The sequence below is a fragment of the Atractosteus spatula genome, chromosome 23 (genome assembly GCF_055471065.1).
Source record: "Atractosteus spatula isolate fAtrSpa1 chromosome 23, fAtrSpa1.hap1, whole genome shotgun sequence".
In the NCBI taxonomy this organism is placed as follows: domain Eukaryota; kingdom Metazoa; phylum Chordata; class Actinopteri; order Semionotiformes; family Lepisosteidae; genus Atractosteus; species Atractosteus spatula.
Genome location: NC_142728.1, coordinates 16,040,115 through 16,062,739, shown reverse-complemented (window position 1 = coordinate 16,062,739; position 22,625 = coordinate 16,040,115). Strand labels below are relative to the sequence as shown.

Genomic DNA, 22,625 nt, shown 5'->3' with positions numbered 1-22,625 from the left:
GGCCTGGCGTAGTATTTACACAGTCCTACACCAAGATTTTTATGTTTGTATCTCCTTTTCCCAACTGGAACAGAACTGAGAAAGCAGCTCTGATTTGGTACAGGTCGCTCAACTGGGGAGGATGAAGAAAACTCCATTCAAGTGCTAGGACATTTCCACTCAATGACAAACTGAGCTACTTCTTCCCTATCCCAACAGCCTGAACTGCTGCTGCTTTAAGACCTGCTCTTTCCCTCGGGCTTTTTACCAAACAATATACCAACCGTGCAACAGTGATGTCAGCTTAGAAATCTGGATGCATGAGTGACAAAAAGTAATTACTGAACATTCAAAGCCACTGTAATGAAGTTTGGGAGTTTAAAATTTAATACATATTCCGCAATAAATCAAAGGATATTTTCCTTGCTCCTTTCTGTTCACACGTCTTGCAAACAGCTGATTCAGCAATTTACCAAGTAGGTGCAGCTCTGCAGGGCCTGTGATTCCTTCAGTGGCTGAACGCCCACAGCCACCCTTCATTAGTTAACTTCGATTAGATTTGCCACCTCTCCAGTTCCTGGGGCCTGCAAACAGTCGGGCTTTTAAAGCTTATTTTCCTAAGGCGCTATTCTGCCTGAGGTCCAGATTTAATCAAAATTTTCTCAAATTACAATCCTATTTAATGTAAACTTCCACTGGAGAGAAGCAAGAAGCCTCTAGCAGGCAAGATGCCATTATCCTCCTGCGACTGGTGTGTTGAAGTTCAGATTTAATTTCTGGGTCCACATCTGAGACACAAAATGATATCAGACGACACTGCCTGCAGGTCTCCATCTACGGTTTGTAATCGAGAATCTCGAGAAAGCGCTACATCTTCTCTACATAGTCTGGACTTGCATGTGGGAGAAAAAGACGGCGCATGTTGGAGAACTGGGGCAGCTGAAGGCGAGAGCGTGCTGTGAGACACGCCTTCCCTGCACCTTCCTCGAGAAGCCGCCCCATTCACACTCTAATCCCCCAGCTCTGACCAAGGGCGCGTCATCAACACAGCCAGCCCAGATTTCATCAGCCCCATGAACACCGGCTCCCCACTCATCTAGATAAGACGGCTTCTTGTCTCTCAGCCGCAGAGACCAGCCTTTGAGTGACAAACGATAATCCGTGGAATCTTTTCAACAAGCATGGAGATAAAGAAGTCTGAATCACCCCTTTGTTCTGGTCTGCATCAGCTACGGATTTCTGGTAGGGAATCTATTATCTTATTTAAGATGCTAGAGGTCATAAACTCAACTAACAACTTGTTTTGTGGACAGCATAAATATCCTGGACTGGACTGAATTCATACGCCACAAGCCGTACAAGTACTGCTGACACTCAGCCCTCCTTGGAGGAGAGGGGCACACTCCATATGCACACGGGGTCAACAGAGCCCTGACCAACTAATCCTGACCCCACCCACAACAGTGCTCAGCCAATCCTGTGCTGTGGTTTGGGAAATCCCAGTCACAGTCAGCTACTGGCATGTCCCAGTACTCTGCCCTATTTTAACCACAGTAAAGCAGGCATAAGGCGAGTCCAGTTATGAAACTTTATGGGCTTTAAAGACGACACGTTTGAAGAGATCCTTGCCGAGTGCCAGAAAGAGTAAGCACAGGACCTGCCCTGTCCTTTGAGACACAGATGCTAAAGCCCTCTCCAGTATGGCGAGTTACTGTACTGCGAATGGACCAATCAGGGCCGTGACTACTGACTATATCAGCACCAGCCGCCTCATCTTTGGATCTGAACCTTCTAAAACTCACAGCTGTAGAGCCGAAGGTTTCCCCACAGGAAGTCGCCACAGGCCTAGGTGGGAGGGTAATTTATGTCGTGGGAGATTTACACCATAAATAAGACACAAAGGAGAAGCCTACATGCCTTACTTCACACAGTAAATTACCTATTCTCACAGCGGCTGCAGTGCTCTGGGGCGCTGCTCTAGACCTAGAGCCAGCCCATGGCCTTTCCGACGCACTGGCGCGTGACATAAGTGAGAGATGGAGGCGCAGACGCTCGGATTATTAATAATTCAATTATAATTTTTCTTCCTTCTGCAGCACGTATATTTCCTTTGTGAACGTGCTGTGCTTGCCTGGGCACTCAGGTGAGCCATCAATCACAATAAGAGAGACGTGTCCCACACACGGTTAAACGCGTTGTGTACTGCACACCTTACACGGTCGTGCAATACAGTACTTTCGCCATTACTCTATTATGTTTTTGATTGCCATTCACAAATTAAAGGCTGCAAGGGTGTAAAGGTTAGTCTGCAGAAACAATTTTTGATATTGGCAAACTGAAGGTGCAGATAGCTTATTGTCTGCTATTATTATTATTATTATTATTATTATTATTATTACCATTTTAACATTCAGGTTCAACCTAGATTGTAAAGTCCAGACTACTCTTCTGGTTTTCTTTGCAGTGGCTGCAATAACGATAGACACAAGCTGAGTGTATTTTTATATAAACACAATTGTAATTTATATCATGGGTGAAATGGACAAACAGCATGTTCAAGTTTTATTGATTAAAGCAAATGGAAATGGTTTCACAAACAATGACCACAGCGATGACCACCTTAAAACACGTGGATTGAGTTCTGTGTTACCCGAGAGATCTGGAGCCCGTCTCCCTCACAGCGTGCTTCTCTATGTGCAATGGCTCTTTGTGGGCCAGGGTCCACACGCTAAAGAGCCGATAGATAGACACTTACATTCGAATTCTGCTCAATACCACAGCTGGTTCGACTTCTGATTCCTGGGTTCCCCCAGACCTCCCGTGCAGCTCAGTCTCCGACACAGTCTCAGTTGACAGCGGTAAATGGGTGGGCTATGTGCACGCATATCCTTGCAATAACATGATGAATAACATCTGACTGCTGAGTGTTATGCCAGCGTTCGATCAGTGACGGTGAAATATCCTGGAAACTCCAACGCGTGGGCATCACAAAGTCATCACTTCTGGTAAAGCACGGCCTGCAGCAACACCTCTCAGGAAACACAAGCCCAGGAAATAAGACTGCATCAGTCACTGCCCTTCATGAGAAAGCAAATCTAACATTTGAAAAAATAATTACACAGCAATAACAGGGGAATAATTGTGTAGCATAAGAACATAAAAAGTTATTTCAGTCTGATTGGTTTGCAGTCGCAACTTTGGTCCGAAGATCTCATCCAGTTGTTACTTAAAGGATTCAAATGAACTACATAGACACTGTTTCACTGCAGAAGGAGAGCTGCAATACTTATCGATTAGTTATCGGCAAGGCTCGCTCAACTCCCTTTGGCATTCCTAAGCCACTGTTTCATCCCTGTGTGTTCAAGCACTTCTGTACTCAGCACCATGGACAGCAGCAGTGCTACTGTACTGGCTGCTTCTGCAAGGAGAGCAGCTCCACATGCCCCATCGATTTATGCAGACTATCCAGAGTACATGACTCCCCCTGGATGGGAAGCTAGTCCACCATCTACGCTGGGACTCGTATGTGAACCGGTGTACCGGAACGACAGGGATAAAGCGCCTCACTCAAGGCTATGACAGCTGTGTCCACATCAGGGACCACGTCTCCGCACCGCTCCCTGAAGCCAGATAAACACAGCAAAAATAAAACAGAACAAAAGGGCCAAAACACATCCATCAGCCAGCAGGACAGTGACAGAAGCTACCTGCAGCACCTGATGTAATGAGGCTCTCTGGGACCAAACGTGGAACAAAGCAGCCTCCTGGACACAAGATTTCTTATAGTCTCCTATTTCGTAACACTGGCCCCACCCGAGAAACACCTAGCAGGAACACCCAAGGAGAATCTCTAAGATTGAACAAAAACAGGAAAACCTACAAATGAGAAATTAAACAAAAACAAAAAAAAGCACAGGACAGATTAAATTACTCCTTTAGTTTATTAAAATGATTGTGATGTGGTCGGCACAGGACATGTGCCGTACTCTTTTTAATTTATTTTTAGTTTCTCTTCTTCTTGCTCACTGGACTGTGGTAATGCATGCCTGTCACTGCACACAGGAGATGGAAGACCATCTAAGCATAGAACACAAGAGCTTCCTCTAGCTCGGGACGTGTGCACTATGAAAACCAGCTGAGTGTGTCTGAGCAGACGCAAGTGGAGTGAAACAGCAAAACCTAATTATGAAACTGGGAGAATGAAGCTAACTGCTATGAAAAGATGATTTGCCCAGGAATTAATAACCAGATACAGTTAGAACAGATTCACAAGTGAGCCAGCAAAACCATTTTTTGATATTGGCAAACTATAGCTCCACTTAGCTCTTTGTCTGCTTATTATTACTCTTACAATATTAAAGTTCAGATACCACAGAAAATGTCTAAGCTCTTCCTTTATTTTTAAAGACGGTTGTAAGATCATCCTTTCCCACCCACATCCCTCAAACAGTATAAGATTTCTTTTTATGTTATCAGTCTGATGCATCGTGCCTGAATTATTGAATTAGCCACACTTGCAAGTATGCAGCGCACTAACTGAATTTTATCAGGTCCATTAGAAATGTAGCACACCCATCTAAAGTAAAGTGTATTGATTTGAGATGACTCGAGCTGGGTGCAGCTCTGAGACTGTAACATTGCTCGTGGTGGATTTCAGAGCTCACAGTGACTTCAGGGGCTTCGCAATCAGACGTTAAGAGGGGGGCTCATCAGCCCAGATATTAGCATCTCAATAGGAAACAGTTGTCATCCCCAGGATGTCCTGAAGAGGAAAGTAAAGAGGACGGAACTGAAGATGCACACAGCGCTAGTGATTTTGTGCAATGCACATCAACTACTGCCCCGATCTGACCATCTGAACAAACATCTTTTTTTGTTTCTCGCTTTCTTAATGGAAAAAAAAAACAAACAAAGCTGGGCTTATGCCATCAATATTTATGACTATAATGAACCCAGCCTGGTTTATTCAGATCTGTACTTTAACAACCCCTCCCCCACCCCTCTACCACACACTGCACTTGCAATCAGGGACCTGGATTACCTCAGCCGGCGATAAATTAGTTAAGGCCCGGAACTTCACTGGGTGAACAGCCGGGACAGCTGAGACGAGCAATCCATCAGCGCCCCTAGGGGCTCCCCTGCCCCCTCCTCCAAACTCAACAAACATGACAGGTATGAATTCAGAACTCTCCAGGGGGTAAAAGGCACTTCGCAGAAGCGCTGACAAAAACCACTAAACGGAAAATAATTTTTGTTTTACGCCCTCCTCCTTCTGCCCCTAAATTTCGGCCCTGCTATGAAGTCAGCATTGGCTAATTGAACAGGGTGTGATTCTGTAATTTACACTCAGTGCTCCCACCCAAAGAAGAGTAGCTGCTACGATCTCTCAGCTCTACCCCTCACCCACAGTGAGCTTGTGGTGTCAGGCTAAGTTATAGTGCCTAGAATTGGTCCATATCCACAGGACTGACACACACTGCCAGTCACAGCGATGAAACAGGGTAATCTCTCCATGCACACATCTCAAGATACCATATGACTAAGACAACCCCAATCGTGCCTGCTTACTCTGTTCCACTGGGCACAATATTCTTGGTTCAAATTGAAACCCAAGCGCAGTAAGACACAGTGTTACACAGTCTTTGACTTGAAAACAGAGGGCAGAAGCCATTAAAGCAGTGAAACCGTTGTAAAAAACACGAGACAAATTGATCATTATAGGGACACCGAGGAAGTAAGGGACACTGATCTATATTACATACAGTAGTGAAGGGGTAAAGATACTTAGAAGGTGGAAAAAAAGATGCAGACTAAAACCAAAATACGTTTTTTTTTCTACCTGCATCAGCTGTTGTGCCAAGAGAGACACGGGCGACAGGCGCTATAACTGTTTCTCTTCCCTCGCTCTCCTCAATGGGAGCAGGCCCCCGCCCCCCTCAGACAGCAGTTGTGTACTGCTAAGTGCACCACAAGCCACTCGTTAGCAGAGTGGATTCCAATGGCTGAGCTGGAAGCCATCCCAGTATATTTCCAGAGAGAGTGGGCACGTGACAGCTCCCGATCGGCAGCTATTTTGCAGGGTGGGTGGGGTGAGCCGTGGGCTTCCGATGCAATCCCCTTGGCAGTGCCAGAGGACTGGCCTTTTCCAGTTGGCTCTAAGGAGCGGAGCCACGCTGCCAGCAGCTCTTCAGCTGCTCCCTTTCTCCCCCCAGCATGACTCAGAGCAAGCCACAGTGCACTGCAGCCCCGCCCCTGCTCCTGAGCGCCCAGCGGGAAAGAGGTTAACTCAAGACGCAACAGAAATCCGAGAGGAGGTGATGCTGGGAAAGGAGGTGGTTCTGCATTGCACAGTCCTTTTTTATAATGGCCAGCAGTACTGTCACAGCTGTGCCTCATTTCCACTGCGCACACACATCTTAGATGTTCTGTACTCAGTTCAGCTCCATCTGCACCCCATCCGGTTGATTAAAAACTCAGCGGTTTAAGATGACACAGTCCTGAAAGACGTGTCGAGGGTGACGAGGACGATCATTATTGGTTTTTTTATCACGGTGATAATACACCCCCGTGAGACGAACGGCAATTAATTTATTTTTTATCCAGGAGCCTTTATTTAAGCTGTGGCTGGACCAGCACTATCACAAAAAAATCACATTCCAGTCACCGAGTCACGGCAGACACAGAATAACCTGTAAGATAAAGCAAATCACCTCTACGTACGTCTTGCACTGATTTTCATCAGCAAATGCGTGGCTCTGAATGCAGAAGCCAAACTGTTGCTTTTCTGACTTCACTCTTTGCTACAAGGATATTTGCCAATTTATTAAGCTTTTTTTTCAATAAGAATTTTTTAAAACCTTTTAAAGAATAAAAAAAGGAACTACAGGAGAAAATATACATAGGATACTGGGGTATGAAATATTTGTCTTTGGACACATGGCAGGGAAAGGAAAGATGTCGGCATCAGCCCTGATGTGTGAATCACCACAGACAGGACTTGCAAGTCTATCACGGAGGCGGTGGCAGCCCTTCACAGCCCGGCCCAGAGAGGGAGGCTTCGATCAGACCGGGTCTGTAACGTCCAAGACTGCTCTGGCCCGCCAGACAGAACCTCTTCACGGCCCGGCCCAGCTCATGCTCATCCCTCCCTCACCCCACCCCCACCCCCTTGTCAACTTCCTGTCCGCTGGTAGTGACGCCCTCTCTGACGATCTGTCCCTCAAGCCAAACCACTGTAAAGGTCTCCTGCTGTAAGCTGGCGCTTATGACATCAAGACAGTAACAATGTTAGATGCATTTAAAAGGAGAAAACAAATCAAGGCTCTTTACTTTTTCTTCCCTGACATACAGCCATTGAACTGAGCCACTGAAACGTGAAGAACCGTTGCCCAGAGAGAAAAGAGCTCCTGTCAGTATGAAAGAGCTTCTGCACTAACTTGCAGAACATGAGGGGGGGATCAGGAGAACAATGATCACAATAAAAATCTATACATATGTAACGTATGTAAGGCCACAACAGCCCATTATGCGCAGACAACATATAGGATGGCCTGTGCCCAGGGACAGGAGGCTGCCTTCCTGGGAGGGGTTTGATTTCTACCCTTCTGAAAGTCTGAAGTTTCCAGGGTATTTTCTCAGGTTTGTCACTCTTGCTGTGCCTTCACAGCCTTTACTGTGCTTTACTGCACCTTAATGGAGGCTGTCCAGTCCTGTTGCCAGGGGGCTGGTGTGTCTGTAGTTGTTTTAGTGTCTAGGTGAAGCAGCACCTAGAGGGCGAGGAGAAGCAGATTTAATCCAACTGCATCGGTAATCAGCTGGTTTAGCCTGCTAAGAACTGGATTGGATTGAAACCTGCAGACATACCAGACCTCCAGGATCCAGACTGAACTAATCACCGGGATAGATCCAAACGGCTCCTACTAGCACACACCCTGCAGACTCCTGGGGCCAATGTCTCCTGCAAACACTGTGCACATTTCCTGTAATAACACCCTGCAGGGCTTCAACACATAAAAGATTCCTAGCAGATTATTGTGGGTATTCTGAAGGATTTGGGCTCTAAAATCCAGTAGCATTTTCATTTCCATCCTGCAGCAGTTTTGTTAATGTCTCACCGGCTATGTTTATTCAGCACTTATCAAGGTTTCTATGTGTGGGCTTGAAGGAAGACACAAGACATGGCGAGCTTCATTAACACAATCAGAAATTAATTTCAGGGCGATGTTTTTAAATGTCTTTAGGACATTGTGCAGTTCTAACGGAACTGGATCCTGCTGATCAGCCAGCCAAGAAGACCGCACCAAGAAGAAGAAATGCTGCTCAGCTCTCCAGTTCTGACTGCGTGGAGAATCCAACCAAAAGCAGAAAAAATGAGCTATAAATGGAGTTTCAAACAGATATAATGCTTCCTTCTAAAGATCCGTCATGCCCTGTGATTTCCATCTTTCCTATTTCGGACGAAGCACAAGCATGGTTCCAAACAAAAACTCCAAGGCCTGAAGAAAAAAGGCAGAGAGATGAGTGACAGAGGAGCTCGTTTGACCATTTCTGACCTGAATCGCCCCGCCACCCTGACAGTACGGTTCCGACCGAGTGGCTCTAAACTCTAGAAACGGGAAGTGTGAGGAGCTGTGCAGAAAGCAGCAGCCGGCTCTGCTGGGCGAGCATATGCTGTTCCCCTACACTGTTGGCAGTGGATCCAGGCAGAGTACCGCGATTCAGACACCATGAAAAGCTATACCAATATTTTTCATGTGGCATGACAAACCAAAGGATCTGTTTCGATGCACTGCAGTGCACTTTCACCGCACAGATCTTTTGGAAGTGGTTGGGAAGTAAGATCTGTACTCTGTAGCAGAGGTAGCTGATCTAAGGTTTCAAAGAGCAGTACAAGTGGCAGGTGAACAACAGGTCTGCAGTGTGGCCATCCCTAAATTAGGGCTGAATAGGAAGCACTTCTTTACACAAAGGCATGTGGGAATCTGGAACAAAGATGCCAGGAAATGCTGACCAGAAATGTTGTGGAAGGAGATTTCCCAAGATCTTTTAAATAATGGCTGGACAAGATCCTTCGATCAATTAGCTAACAGCAATCAAATGAGCAAGATGGGCCTGATGGCCTCCTCTTGTTTATCACTTTTCTCTCACATGTTCTTCTCTGAGACTATGGGAAGTGTTTCCCCAGGATTCGGACATGTAGAATAATGAGCCATCAGCAAGAGAAGAAACAGAAGTCTGGTAAAAAAAAAAAAGCTGAAATATCTGTCATCATGAGAACCAAACCATTTTTACCACCTTGTGCTCAAAGAAACGTGAGAAATTATTCATACAAGGCTCACCAGGATATTTCAAATTACTCTTCAAGCGGGGGACGTGCCTACTGATTGGAAAAAGTGCTAACGTAATACCCATTCAAAAAAAGTACAAAGCATATACAACACATTTCAAACCAGATAAATCAGACTTACTTGAATTTCATCTAAAGCTCTGGTTAAACTAAAATGGCTTCAAAATGTTCTGGAAGACAGTATGAATGTAGAAGAGGCAGGTTGCGTCTTACAAACCTACGGGATACGGAGAAAGTAACTGCTGCAGTAGATACGGTAGCTGTGTGGCACAGACCTCATATGTTTGGACATCCCTCACGCCTGGACACCTCCACCCCTGCAGTCTCACTCCGCACACAATAAAGAGGAACACGTCACGGGAACACAGGTGCAGGTCAAGGAATACGAGTCCCAGTAACCCTCCCCGAGGTGTTTGAGACAACTCTTCCAGCACCAATTTAGGGAGCAAACCTTTTCGCCCAAAACACCGGGGAAAAGACTCTTTTTACTGAAGAAACCTTTTCTGACATTAAATGATCAACATTACACCTGTTACGGCATTTCCACACCGGTAATACTAAAAAAACCTTTGCTGCATCGTGAACCAAAACACGTGAGCTAAAAAGAGTGGCGCCGCTCCTCGCTCTAAGCTCTTCGTGCAGCAGGTCTCCGACCTGCAGCTGTGCGCGCGCACCCCCACCTTCAGATGCCACAGATTAAAGCACTCCTTTTCCTGCACACGTGGGGGGAGAAAAGGATCTGCCAGCCAGCAAGCGAATAAGAACCGCACATTGCCAGAGACTCACATTATACAGGATCTCGGTCCAGCCCTCCATCGTGATGCACTGGAAGACGGTGAGAACCGCGAAGAGGATGTTGTCGAAATTGGTGATGCCGAAGTTGGGCCCGATCCAGTACTCCCGGCACTCCGTCTCATTGGGGCAGAGCCGGGCCGGGGGCTCCGTGCCGCAGGGGAAATCTGCAGCGATCTCGCCTGCGGAAGAGAGCAGGACCCAGTTTAGCTCAACACACTCGGCCGGACTCCTGCCGCCGGGCCGGGCCCGCTCAGCTCACTCCGTCTGCCTACAGAGCAAACCAAGGCCACTGCACCCGTCTCTGAAAGGACAGCGCCCCCCAAACCCAAGCATGTCCACCCTCCTGCGTGACCAATGTGTGCGGAATAAAGCGTGTACTGTGTAAAACAAAATGAAGTCCTCCAGGAAGAATAGAAGAAAGAAAAACGGAGGGATATAAAAGTACCTATATTTGTTCTTTCAACTTAACTAAATGTCCGCAGGAGGGAGAATACTTTTATCTTTGACAAAACTTCATAAACTTGCCCATCGATCTGACGATCCTACTTCACACCCGGTGTTCACATTCATAGAGCCCAAACTGCTCCTCGGTTCTCTTAGACCTTCCAGCTGCAAGCTGAGCTCTTAATTTAAGACAGGAGGAACACTGGACACATGGAAGGTTGCTCCACCAGAGTGCCCTCTGTCTGGAGTCGGGTTTTAGTGAAATCCACTGAAAGCCCCTGGCCTCAGCAATGACACATCGGAAGCACCAGCCTGGGCCGACGTCTGTTCACCCCTGCAGCACATAAAAAAAAAACCCTTCCGGACTTTCTCATGGCTTAACCTAAGAAAGGCTCATGCTAACACACAGGCTTTCAGCTTTGTGTTTGTTCTTAAATGCTTGATCAAAAAACAGCTTCCCATGTTCTGCCATCTACTGCTCAAATTATAGCACTCTGGCAGTAGTGCTCTTGAACAATGAGGTGAGAATTAAATTGTAATGCTTCTAGAGACCCTGATGTTAATTAATGAAGATTTGAAGCTACCAACGGCCTCCAATTACCATCAGCACTGCTGCCTTGATAGCGATCTTCCATACATTCTCAGTGTCAGATAACGGTCTGCATCTGAATACTGTTAATGGGGGTCTGTCCCTATTGCACTCACTATCTTGCAGTAATTAATACCTGAAGGGGATCTGCTCATTAGAACTTGATGATTTATGAGATTAGTTAGGCAATAACCGTTTTCCCCAGCTTACAATTTGAAACTATAACAATGTTTAACTAAACCCCATTCACATGTTCTCACTGTTCGTCTATTTTTTTAAATAGGTCTTCCTGTAACTCACAAGTAATTGGAAGTCATTTATTTAATTTAATTGTGCTGTTTTCCAATAATGTTTACAGCCTTTATTTCTGGAGGATGCTCTGATCCACCGCAACTAAAAGCCGCACCCGTGTACTCAGCTGGGCTGGGTGCTGTAGCTCTCTCTGTGAGGTACTTTGATCAAGGGTACAACAGCACCATCACATCCAGGTTTTAAACCCACAACTTTCCCTGTTCAGTCCAGAACCTTAACCTCCGCACCACACCACAGCATCAGTGTGGATTGTGAGGGGAGGGGACACTTGCGTTCTAACAATCATATTATTAAAGCTGGCCTTTCATTTTTATTTCCTTATTTTTGACAACTTTCTCATTTAGCACAGACAAGGTGAAGCTGCAGGATGAGGTAAAAGTCCTTCCACACCTTTGACTCTGCAAACTAAAGAACCAAAGTGGAGCTGTGTGTTTATGTGATATCCCAATGAATGACCTAACTGGTCATCCATGTGCTCAAATGTTCATTATGTGCAGCACATCTTTTACATCCTCATGGTGCTTCCCTGCACCTGTCCCAGATAACCCTTCTCAGAACCCGATTTTTGTGAGAAGAGTCAATTGGAACAGCATCCAATCTAGGAATTTCAATCAGACTGAATTACAGAATGCATACAGTAAGAAATACAAAATGTGAGAAATGCAGTTGCAATAATAAAGTGGATTATCCTCACGCTCAGCAACATGCCCTTACAGAAACAGCAGAATGAATAATGTGTAGACCCGTGGCCAGAGGCACAGACAGTGGAAGATGCTACACAAAAGGATCCCAGCTTTTGAAAAATATACAGTACAGCAGCACTGCTGGGGTTATATATGGTAGCTGGGTTGGATTAGCAGCTCCCAAATTGGATTCTGCATGACGAAGTTCAGTCTTAAAATTAATAAAAACTGCAGACTGAGAGGCAAAGGTGAACATCAACTGAAAAGCCCAACACAGCTCAGGTAGAAAGCACGGCCAGTGTGGGGCACGTCGCTAGCTAGCCCACACCCCCCCCCCGCCGGGCACACCACAGCCTGCTCTGAGGCCTTCTGTAAAACAGCGAGCTTGCCAATTAACAATGGGTCATTTCAAACTGGGAGATAATCCAAAAGAATAACTGGCCATTCCAGATTGGGAAGGGAAAATTGTAGTAACAAAAAAATTCCACATCTTCACAGGTTCTCTAGATTGAAGCAGGGTGCACCCAGATTATAAAGAACATTATTTTACATTTATCTCAGGGTGCTGGCCAATATTCGACCATCACATGTACTCACTTCAGACAGATTCAGAGGCAATGGGCTTTGGAGAGGTGACAGCACTCTCACAGTTACCTCCAACATTGACACCAATGGAGAATGCAAACCTGTTTTGCTTTACAAAACAAAATCACAGATGACAAGACTTGGGGGAAACTGCTGTATCAACAGTTTAGAGATGAAGAAAAATGAAGGATGACTGAAGGAAGGCTGTGGAGCTCATTCCTCTTAATTACCCGTCAATGCTCAGTGTGCTTGCATTCTAAGCAAAGTTTTTTTCAGGCAACTTAAGACAATTTGCTACCTTCCACAGGGCCCCCTAACAGCTGTAAGGGTACAGTAGTGTCAGACAAGATGGTGGATCTTGACTGAACTACATTGCCCAGAAAGCCATGGGGGAGTGACCTGCTGCCCTCTGTCGCTTGACCAACCAGAGGAAGACAACAGGTCACATGACCATTTCAAAACCAGGAAGTGGAGGTTTCCGAGGTCCACTGGCCTTTCCTAATACGGAAAGTGAACCTCTGTAATGTGTCGCACCAGAGGGGAGACAGAAGAAAGAAAGCAAGTGGCTGGCCTGTGGACATTGTGTTGTGAGGTTCTGTTGAGTTCAGAGGGCTTTTAGTAAGCAGCTTAGGTTCCCATTAATTGATTGAGAAAAATTTAGATAGAGCTCGAGGAGAAATGGTGTTTTATTTAGTCTGTTTGTTTTCCTGGCACTGTAAACATGACATCGTGGCTGATTCCTGTTTCCAAGTGTGTTTTCCTAAAACCTCCCATGAACAGTATCCGTGATTAGTCTCAGTCTTGAGATGTCTTCAGCATCCTGTTCAACTGTAGCTCTCATCGTCTTCCCTTTACTCAGCTCGCTTTGCCGTCCCAGTTCAACATCGTAGTTTAAATAAACCATCTTAACAGCAGGAGGCTCCAATTCAGACCAGGGCTGCACAAAGGTCCACTGCACCTTTAGGTTTTCAGGTCACTTAATTAGGTAATAGAAACAACTACTTATCTGAGACATTATAACCATGTAAAGGCTCCTGGAATGAATCAGTATAAGTACACGTGTGTGAAAAGAGAGAGGCAAGAGACCCCCTGAGTCTCTTATCTTGAATAGTCATGATTTATGTGAAAGCAGTCTTGTTCAACCTGTGTAACGCCTTCACATTAACTTTTAATAATTTCCCAAAAAGACCACACATATATCAACAAAGGCTCCAATCTAAAACTTAATCCTAAACCTGCCGCATGGTATGATCTCTATTGTGCTAAAAATGTTATATTAATGATTACTAACACATTTGTTATGCTCAGAAATGATTGTGAAAGCTGTTATGGCATCATACGAGCAGTACATTCAATGAAGGCATTTTGCTGCCTGTATGAACACCACATTTACCCAAAACATGATCTAGAATCTGACTAGTAGATCAAGTGGAGGTGGGGGAACTCTGTTACATTACAGCACAACAGGACAGCTCACACTGCAGTCCTCCCATGGCTCGGTCTTCCAGCTCCCCTGAATCCAGTCCAGGTTTTTCCCCAGAGCCTGGCCCTCCCCCCACCCTCCTCCCTACCACATTTATACCGGCAGGCCCGGTATCACAAGTGTCAATCTGCTTGGCAGTTCAAAGCCCCCAGAAAAGCAGCAACACTTGGAGCATTAAAAATGCAAAAGCTTGTATTTGGCTGCAGTCAGAAGATGTGCATGCTGACAGATAGCGGACATGATGAGGCTGACACACACAGCTAGTTAAAACCACACTTCTCTGGCTTCCTCTGCCTCCGTGTGCACCGGCTGTCAGCACATGCTTTTTTTTTTCTTTAAGGGCCAGAAGAGAAATAAACATCCACCTTTTTAATTGCTTTGCCACTTTTTAATTGGTCGTATGCAGCCAACTCAGTTTCTCTTAGAAACAACGCTCCACGGAGCCGACGCGAGTACCGTTTTCATTTTACTACACCAGCTTGTCACGATTTTCAAAAGCACTGAGTATGTACATGTAAGCACTCCCGCATGTACATGTACAAAGCTAGAAGAGGTAAGGGCTGGGCAAAGTATACTTGTGATTTTGATTTAAAATTAGGTATCACTTTAACAAGAAAGTGAGAGATTTTAGACAAATTCCATCTGTAACCTTGATCCCTCCAAACTGTAAGATTTACAGCCGCTGTGGATAAACATCTCTCACATAATTCTTCAATAGGAGATGACCAGAAAGGATGGGAAGAGATCTTGCAGCCGAAACAACAGCTAACCTTACCTAAACAACTGGTGGATATAGAAAATTTCAGAACTGACACCTGGAACTGTACTTATACCACTAGACAAAAAATGGTTCTTTTCTCATTTACATAACGGCTTTTTGATGTGCATCCCTTACAATTAATTTGCTACAACGAGCTACCCGATCATTCAAATGGTAATCAGCTGGAACAACAGAACAATTAAGGTGTTGGCTGTAACAAGATGCTGTAACGTGGAACAGATTGGAAACACCATAAGGTGTGCAGCCCTGTCCCGGGGGTGTCATGAGGGAGACTCCTACCTGTCTCTATCTTGAAACAGGTCTTGTGGAACCTGCCCATGTAGAACTCCAGGCCGATGATGGCGAACATGACGATGGCGAAGAAGAGCAGCAGGCCGATCTGCAGCAGGGGAACCATGGCCTTCATGATGGACTTCAGCACCACCTGCAGGCCTGGCCAGGAGACAGGGAGTGAGAGACACACAGACGAGACACATGGCCACTGGGCAGTGGCAGGGAGGCAATCAGACAGGTGCACCCTGTCCTGTGACAGACTAGCATCCCGCCCGCAGTGCACCATGCCTTACGTCTATCGGTCGTCGAGAGTGGCAGGCATCCCTGTGACCCTGAATTGGAGGAAGTGGTTAGAGAAGGGATGGACGTTTTTTCAATAATGAACACTTAGACAATGGTGGGGGCACAGCAGTGAAACAGAATGGACATGCTAAGGTTGACCCTGTAGAACCTGCGCTTACTTGGTATTCCTGACACCAGCTTCAGTGGCCGTAGTACTCTAACGGCTCTCAGCGTGCGCAGATCGAAATCCGTCCCGACTGTGGCCAGGATCCTGCAGAAGGAATAAAGGAAATTCACCACTTGATAGTTTTAGGGGTCAACAAATCCTAACATGGTGGATTTCCACGTTTCAGAAATGCAAAGTATTTCTAGAAAACTAGAAATAATTCTCCAAGCAGATGGAAGTGTACAAAATGAAGAGAGGCCATTGGGTCGGTCAAGATTATTTAATCGTTAACAGCTCATTGCTCTAAGGAGCTCATCCAGCCACTGCTGGAAAGACATGGCTGATCACAAGACTGGAAAGACTCAGTTTATTGAGTTTATTAGTACTGGACATTCCTTTAAGACCATAAATGTTCTCAGCTACTAGCCTAGCTGAACTGATTCCAGAGCAATAGTACCTTTTTGTACTGTGGTGAACAACAATTCCACAATTTTAACAGAACATGATTATAGTTTCCCCCTTTTAAGAATATATTCTAACATCTGTCCGCCTCTTGTATTGCTTGATCCCAGGACCTCTAGAAGATGATGCATCAACATGAGCACCCCTAGTCTATTTCACAGGGTACTTTCCACACTGTTTCACATCTTCTCTTTACAGCTCATGTTTCTGCCTCCTGCGTGTGCCACTGTGCATTTGTCTACATGATATGTCACCTGCCAGGAGTGGGCCCGGTCTTGGGATTTGTCCTGTGACGGACACGGCCCTCACGCACAGTGGTGGTATGCTGGAGCAGGGCAGATGGGCACCGAGGCTGGAGAGGGATCCGTTAAACTGCCTCCAGGATCCGTTTTCTTCCCTGCAGCAGCAGTGCCCCAGCAATCAGTCTTGGCTTTATAGAGTTCTCGTTTCTCCGCTGGCCAGTCAAACGCGTGTTCTAATCCTCTTGGAGAGGGCGAGGCCGGCAGTCCCTTCCTTTCTCCCTAAAAACGCTCTCTCACTCCCATCAGTAATGAGCTGATGTAACTGCACTCCAATCCTGTTTCTGGGAAAGAGGATGCGGGGGTGCGATCCCCTAGTGTAGGCTGTGCCGTCTCTAATGTGCTCTGCCTCTTTGGTCTGTTCCTGCCATTTGACTTTTACATTTTTTTCTTCTGCTAGGGGATTGGCTTGGCTCTCATTAAGCCCGTCTGTACATCTGAGCGGCCCACAGCCACAAAAGGGAAATGCATGCATGGGTAGCCTAAGCGCCGCTGAAGCTTTCAGTAGCCGAGAGCAAGAAATCTACAACTGGCAGCTTGCATTAGTGACGAGCCAGAGGAAGGGTTACTAAGTGCTGCGTCAAGGCGCAGAAACATACGCTCTGGGCTCCGAGAGAGAAAGTCATGAGAGAGGGGGACTTGCTGTGTGTCACGATGATTTTCAGTCTGTCCCAACACTCTGCACAACTCCGCCTACGCCAGCCGTACAGTTCACGCCGTTTAAAGTCCCTTTCACCCTGGTACAGCGACCTGGGTCACGACGTGCACACTGGAGCCCTGGGCCAAAACTTTGGCGGTGTGAAAGCACCTACTCCAGGTAGACCTGCGATGGCCACTGCCCACTTCTAGAAGTGAAAGTCCAGGCAGGCTGGGCAAAACACTGCTCCTGTTGACCTCTGGGAAGACGATTTAGTGCAGAGAAGCACATTTACACTTATACATCTGGCAGCAACAGAACAAACAAGGAACCTGGTTCCATATGAAACTTAACTAAATGTACTCTTTAATAGAATGCAGACCTACAAATTAGGGACACACACTGAAGCTCATATTTTGTGTGCAATATCTACAAATATTTTCCAATGACTCAACCCTGCTTGTTTGCATCATAAGACATTAACCCGTTGCCTAATGAGGCCGGACTAACAACACGCAAATAGTTATTGTTTCAACCTTGGACTTGATGCTCTGCTTTTACTACCTGAATTTATCATACAGTAGTATCAGCTCCAACTCAGTTAAGCTTATCTCATACAGGGAACCCAGGGGGCAATATCAGATCAAGGTCTTCTTAATCAGAGGTACACCACTGAAATTGGAGGTGTTTATAAATGATTAGGTGACAAATTCTGGGATAGTAATAAGCTATCAACCACGACTACAGAGCTGTCTCTATCTGACCTAGGATAGAGGGATCCACAGCTCCCCTCTTCAGAGCTGTATCACTCTCCTTTCCTTCTTGGAATCGTCATGAATATGCTGAGCCAATTATGTGCTAAAGCAGACTAACTTCACCCTTTTCCCCATAATAAGATTCAGAACATATGCACAGACCCACAAACCCTCCTGGGCTGGCTGGATTTGTGCTTGACAGCCCAGGGATGGCACTGTGCAGCAGTGGTCAGCATTGCTGCCTCACAGCGCTGGGGCCTGGCTTCCATTCCTGGGGTGCTGTCTGTGTGGAGCTTGCATGTTCTATGTGTCCATGTAGGTTTTCTCTGGGTGCTCTGGTTTCCTCTCACAATCCAAAGTAATTCTCATACATAAAAAACAGATCCAAACCCACACTCGGTGCCAGATTAACAAACCGTGCTTGTGCTGTAGTAAATTCTATATTTACCTTGTACAGATGATCATTACCCATGAATTAAACCAAAGAATTAAGAGAGAGAACTGGAGTTCAGAGAAAAGTGCAGTGATTATATTGACTTATTCTTTCTAATCACATTTCTTCGGGGGAATATTTTCTTCTGACCATCCTTTGTGACAGAAGTAATGACCACAGATATTGTACATTTAGTGCAGCGTCCTTCGACTTGACATTTAATGCAACTCCAAAGCACAGGGTTTTTGCTCGTCTGTATTCCCTGGCCACAGAGAATTGATTTCTCGCCGCTGTTCCTCACTGAGACTTGAGATCTCTCTGCCCCGAGGCTCTGCAAGCGAAAAGGAGAATGGAAGCTGAGCGTTCGCACAGGCTTATTGCAGAGGCCTTCTCACCCATCAACACCAGAAAAAAAAAAGATTCCTAATCATATTCCACCCCAGGTCTGAAACCACTCACCGCGTACAACAGCTCCAGGTCATCTGAGTTCAACTGTGCTACACTGAATTATCCAGAGAAGATGTTTTTCAAAGTCCTATCTATCATGCAGAGAAACCATGCACATACAAAAGCAAGCTTCTCATTGTGCTACATTATCATGTTTAGAAGAGTCTTGCTAACACTGCTAAGAAAGAAGAAAGGGGGGAGGGGTTGCTGGCAACCAATGTATTTCTTTGTTAATCCATAAAAATACCTGGATGTAAGAAACACGGTAGAAGCATCTCAGATTAACTGTTCCAGCCAATGGCTTCAAAATGCATCAGTGTTTAAATAGCAAGTAAATGAACAACACTAGTGGATGCTGTAGAAGCATGTATGAATGGAGAAGGGAGTGGTATGAGCTCTGGATACACAGCTGCACTGTGCTGCAGCTTTTATGGTAACTCAGGGGAGAACTGCATAATTATATTTACGTGCACATACTTTATTGTATTTCATGCAACTAGAAAGCTAGACTAATAAAGCACAGCAATTAGAGCTCTTTCACTCCTCAGAGATCAAGAAAGCTGTGGCAGTCTGCTGGGTTTCTCTGCATGGACCTGTGCTCCCAGGCCGCCGTGTGGATTAAAAGGGGCCGGAGGTCTGTCAGGTTCAAACACATCCAGGAGCCTCAAGTACTGGCCTCTCTCATCAGCAACACAAAGGAGCCCAAAGAGCTCCAATCATGTAAAGAAAATGATTTAGGCAGAGTGGAGCTTAAGCATGATAAATGGCAAAATGACAATGCAAGTCACACAGAATAAGGGGGTGATGCATACTTTTTAAAAGCCCCAAGGATATAGCCAAATTGATTACAGACACTGACATTCACCCCATGTATGTGAGCATGTATACAGTATGGCCGTATGTGAGCGTTTGCAATACTGCAAGCCACACATGTTAAAGCCTTGGCAAAATAATATTGACAGTTACTACAAAAAAGTTTCCATTTGCATGAGGAGGTCGTGTTAAAGGCATTACGCACTTTTTATGTGCAAATAAGAAAAGACAGTTTATAAAAAATTATAAAGGCTTGGATTATGAATGAAATAGGACATACGGCCTATTTAATCTCCAGGTAAAGCTCAGGGGAACCCACGTGGCGAGTTTAAGGGGTCACACTGGCAGGTTCTGGGTGCTAGACCTCTCTGCTTGGGAGGCACTCAGTGCTGGAAAGTTCCATCCCTGCACTCGTTTCAGGAGCGCTGTCCGCGGTGCTGAACCCCGTCTCTCAGCAACTGCAGCTAAATGAGGTTCCATCTCAGTGGCTTCCTCCCTCGGGGGCCCCACTGAAATTCTCCACGGTGCACTCTCCTTCTGTGGAAGCTCCAAAGTGGCAAAGGCATAAAATAAACATAATCTGGTAGATTGCTGCATTAATCTAGGTGCCCGAGACCACGAAACGGGCAAGACCAGAGGCTGTCTGGGGGGAGACTCTCCTCCTGTGAGGCTGCTTTCTTTGGGAAAAAATCCACTGGCAAACAGCAGTGATGAACACAGTCCCCTTACACACAGAGTTAAAAGCACAGCTTCATCATCACCCATGATGAAAAGAAACTGAGCAATTTCAATTTGAATCAGCCTTAAAAGCAACAGAGCTCCTCTTTATTCCTGAGTGGCTAAGGGACTGTATATAAGAGCGCTCTAAAGCACAGCATCCTTCACCGTTATCAGCGACAGTAGCGATGCACACTGGCCACATGTTCCAGGCAGCCACTCAGCGCCGCATCAACCCCACCCCCCACGATCTGCGAGCGAATGGGCTCTTGGAGCAGTCGAGCAGTAATGATTCTGGATGTTTCTTTGTGGAGATTGATGTCCCAGTGCAAGGGAAGAGTAGATTTTAATATCCCCCTCAGCCGCCTGATCAGCACCATGATATTTCATTGCCGCCTGCCCAGCAGGCCAGGAGATGCTATCGGCCATCAGTCATAAATGTTGCCCGTCAGCCTATTTGTTAGGAGCTAATTCTGCCGCCTGGACATCCGATTGTTGGATTAGCGGAGTGTCATTAAACAGCATGTAGCCACACCGCATAAAGAAACACGCATTCTTGACCGACAAACAAGGATGCGGCCTCCTCCAGTTATTAATTGCTGCGGCTGTTGCTGCATGTGCGTTCTTCTGTGCATACAGCTGCAACAACAATAGAGAACAAAACGGCGACTCTTAGTCACGGTCAGACAAGCAGACTTCATTATGTGCCAGCAGAATCATTAATGACAACCATCAGAGAAAAACTGCAGTTCTCGTACTTTTAAACAATAGATTTTTTTAAAGAAACATGATAATGTGTACTGTTAAAACAAAATTATTAAACTTTGGACATGATAGGAAGGTGCTTCTTATCGCTGTCACACGAGAGAGTGAGGACTGGGGGCCTCCACTGCACCTGCTGTGGAGGGAAAAGGACAAGATGCTCCCCAAACACAATCAAGGTCTTGGTGCGACTCGCTGTGTTCATCATCACTACGCTTGTGCTTGGCTTATCTGGTAAGGAGCATCCTTTCTACCTTCCTTCCTTCCCCGTTTTAATCCGGGTCTTTCTGAATGGCTGGCAAGGCTCGGGGGATGGGGCAAACGTCACTGTTTCTGGCTGAGGACTCGTCCGGTTTCCCTCTTCCTGCTCGCCCCCAGCTCTCCCAGCGAGGGTCCAAGTGCCCGTTACCGTGGCTGGGGGGGTGACTGGACAGGGCAGCTCCCCTGCCCTCCCTTTCCACACGCAGAAGAACACGGAAGGCGGTTTCCCAGCAGGCCTCGGCGGGGAGCAGAGCTCGGCGAATCAGAGCTCTCTTATGCAGAGAGGCAACGGGCTCTTCCCAAGTTTAAAGTGAATGTTTCCTGAACATCGTGGAAAAGCACAACACTCGGCCAAATCCCCACCCCAGGGAACCTGCCTGTCCTCTCCTGCTCAGCCCCTGCCCTAGGGACGCTGTCCTGCCGAGGGCACACTGGAAAGTGCAGTCCCCTGTTCCTCATGCACATCTTCACCTTGCGCAGTAAATGCACGCATATCTCCATTTTGAACGTGCTGTTTTCATCCCACCAGCGGTGCTGTGGGACTGCAAATGCAATGCAACCGTGGTGGGGAGTACGTCTTCAGCGAGAGGCGATTAAAAACCACTCACCAGGTGCCCCGAGACTACAATTAAGAGATTCATTAATAAACCCCATTCCCGCTTTTTAAAGAAGCTGCTAGTAAAAAAATGTTCTAGTGAAATATATAGCTTGATGATGGTGATAAATAAGCAATTGCTTTAAGCCTAGTTTCTGTGTTCATCCTCTTCCTGTTGGTGCTGTACAGATTAATATTCTCGGCCCCCTGCTTCCTCCCTGAGTGGATAATGGTGGTAGAGAAGCTGCCCGCAGACTCACTAACTGTAGTGTGTCAGGCCCTTCAGAAGACATCAGCACACTGCCTCATTATCCTAACAGCCTGCCGTCCTCTCTCACGCCTCTCCTCCTCCCCCTATCCTCTACCTGGCTGCCTCTCTTCTCGGTCCCGTCTCTCGCGCCCCAGCAGCTCCCCGCCTCCTCTTCGCCTTTCTTCTTCCCGTCTCTGTTCCCACGCCCCGCTTCTCTTTTCTGCCGGTTTCCCATCTCCACGCTGTCTCCTGCCTTCCCCATCTTAGGCCGCCTCTCCCCTCTTCTGCCACACTGCCCCCCTCTCCTCACACCCCCTCACTTTTCTCATTTATTTTCAGAACCGCCTATCCTTATTGACATGACCGATGAATTACAGGGTTTTCCAAAGCAGTAACAATTAGTAAACATCACCAGACATTCGGGACTATCATATTATTATTTGGGAGGCTCACTCTGTTCCTCGGGCTGCTGCAAA

The 22,625-nt window shown here is 46.3% G+C and overlaps 1 protein-coding gene across 1 annotated transcript in view; it reads right to left on the bottom strand.

The window, feature by feature from the left end:
- The window catches only part of cacna1ba (calcium voltage-gated channel subunit alpha1 Ba), a 158,861-nt gene that overhangs the window by 86,791 nt on the left and 49,445 nt on the right, over window positions 1-22,625 (bottom strand). The window contains exons 4-6 of the mRNA XM_088940316.1: window positions 15,732-15,823; window positions 15,277-15,429; window positions 10,112-10,299 (exon numbers count right to left, since the gene is read on the bottom strand). Of these exons, the coding sequence (XP_088796442.1) occupies window positions 10,112-10,299; window positions 15,277-15,429; window positions 15,732-15,823 (433 nt within the window). The remainder of the gene's footprint in view (window positions 1-10,111; window positions 10,300-15,276; window positions 15,430-15,731; window positions 15,824-22,625) is intronic.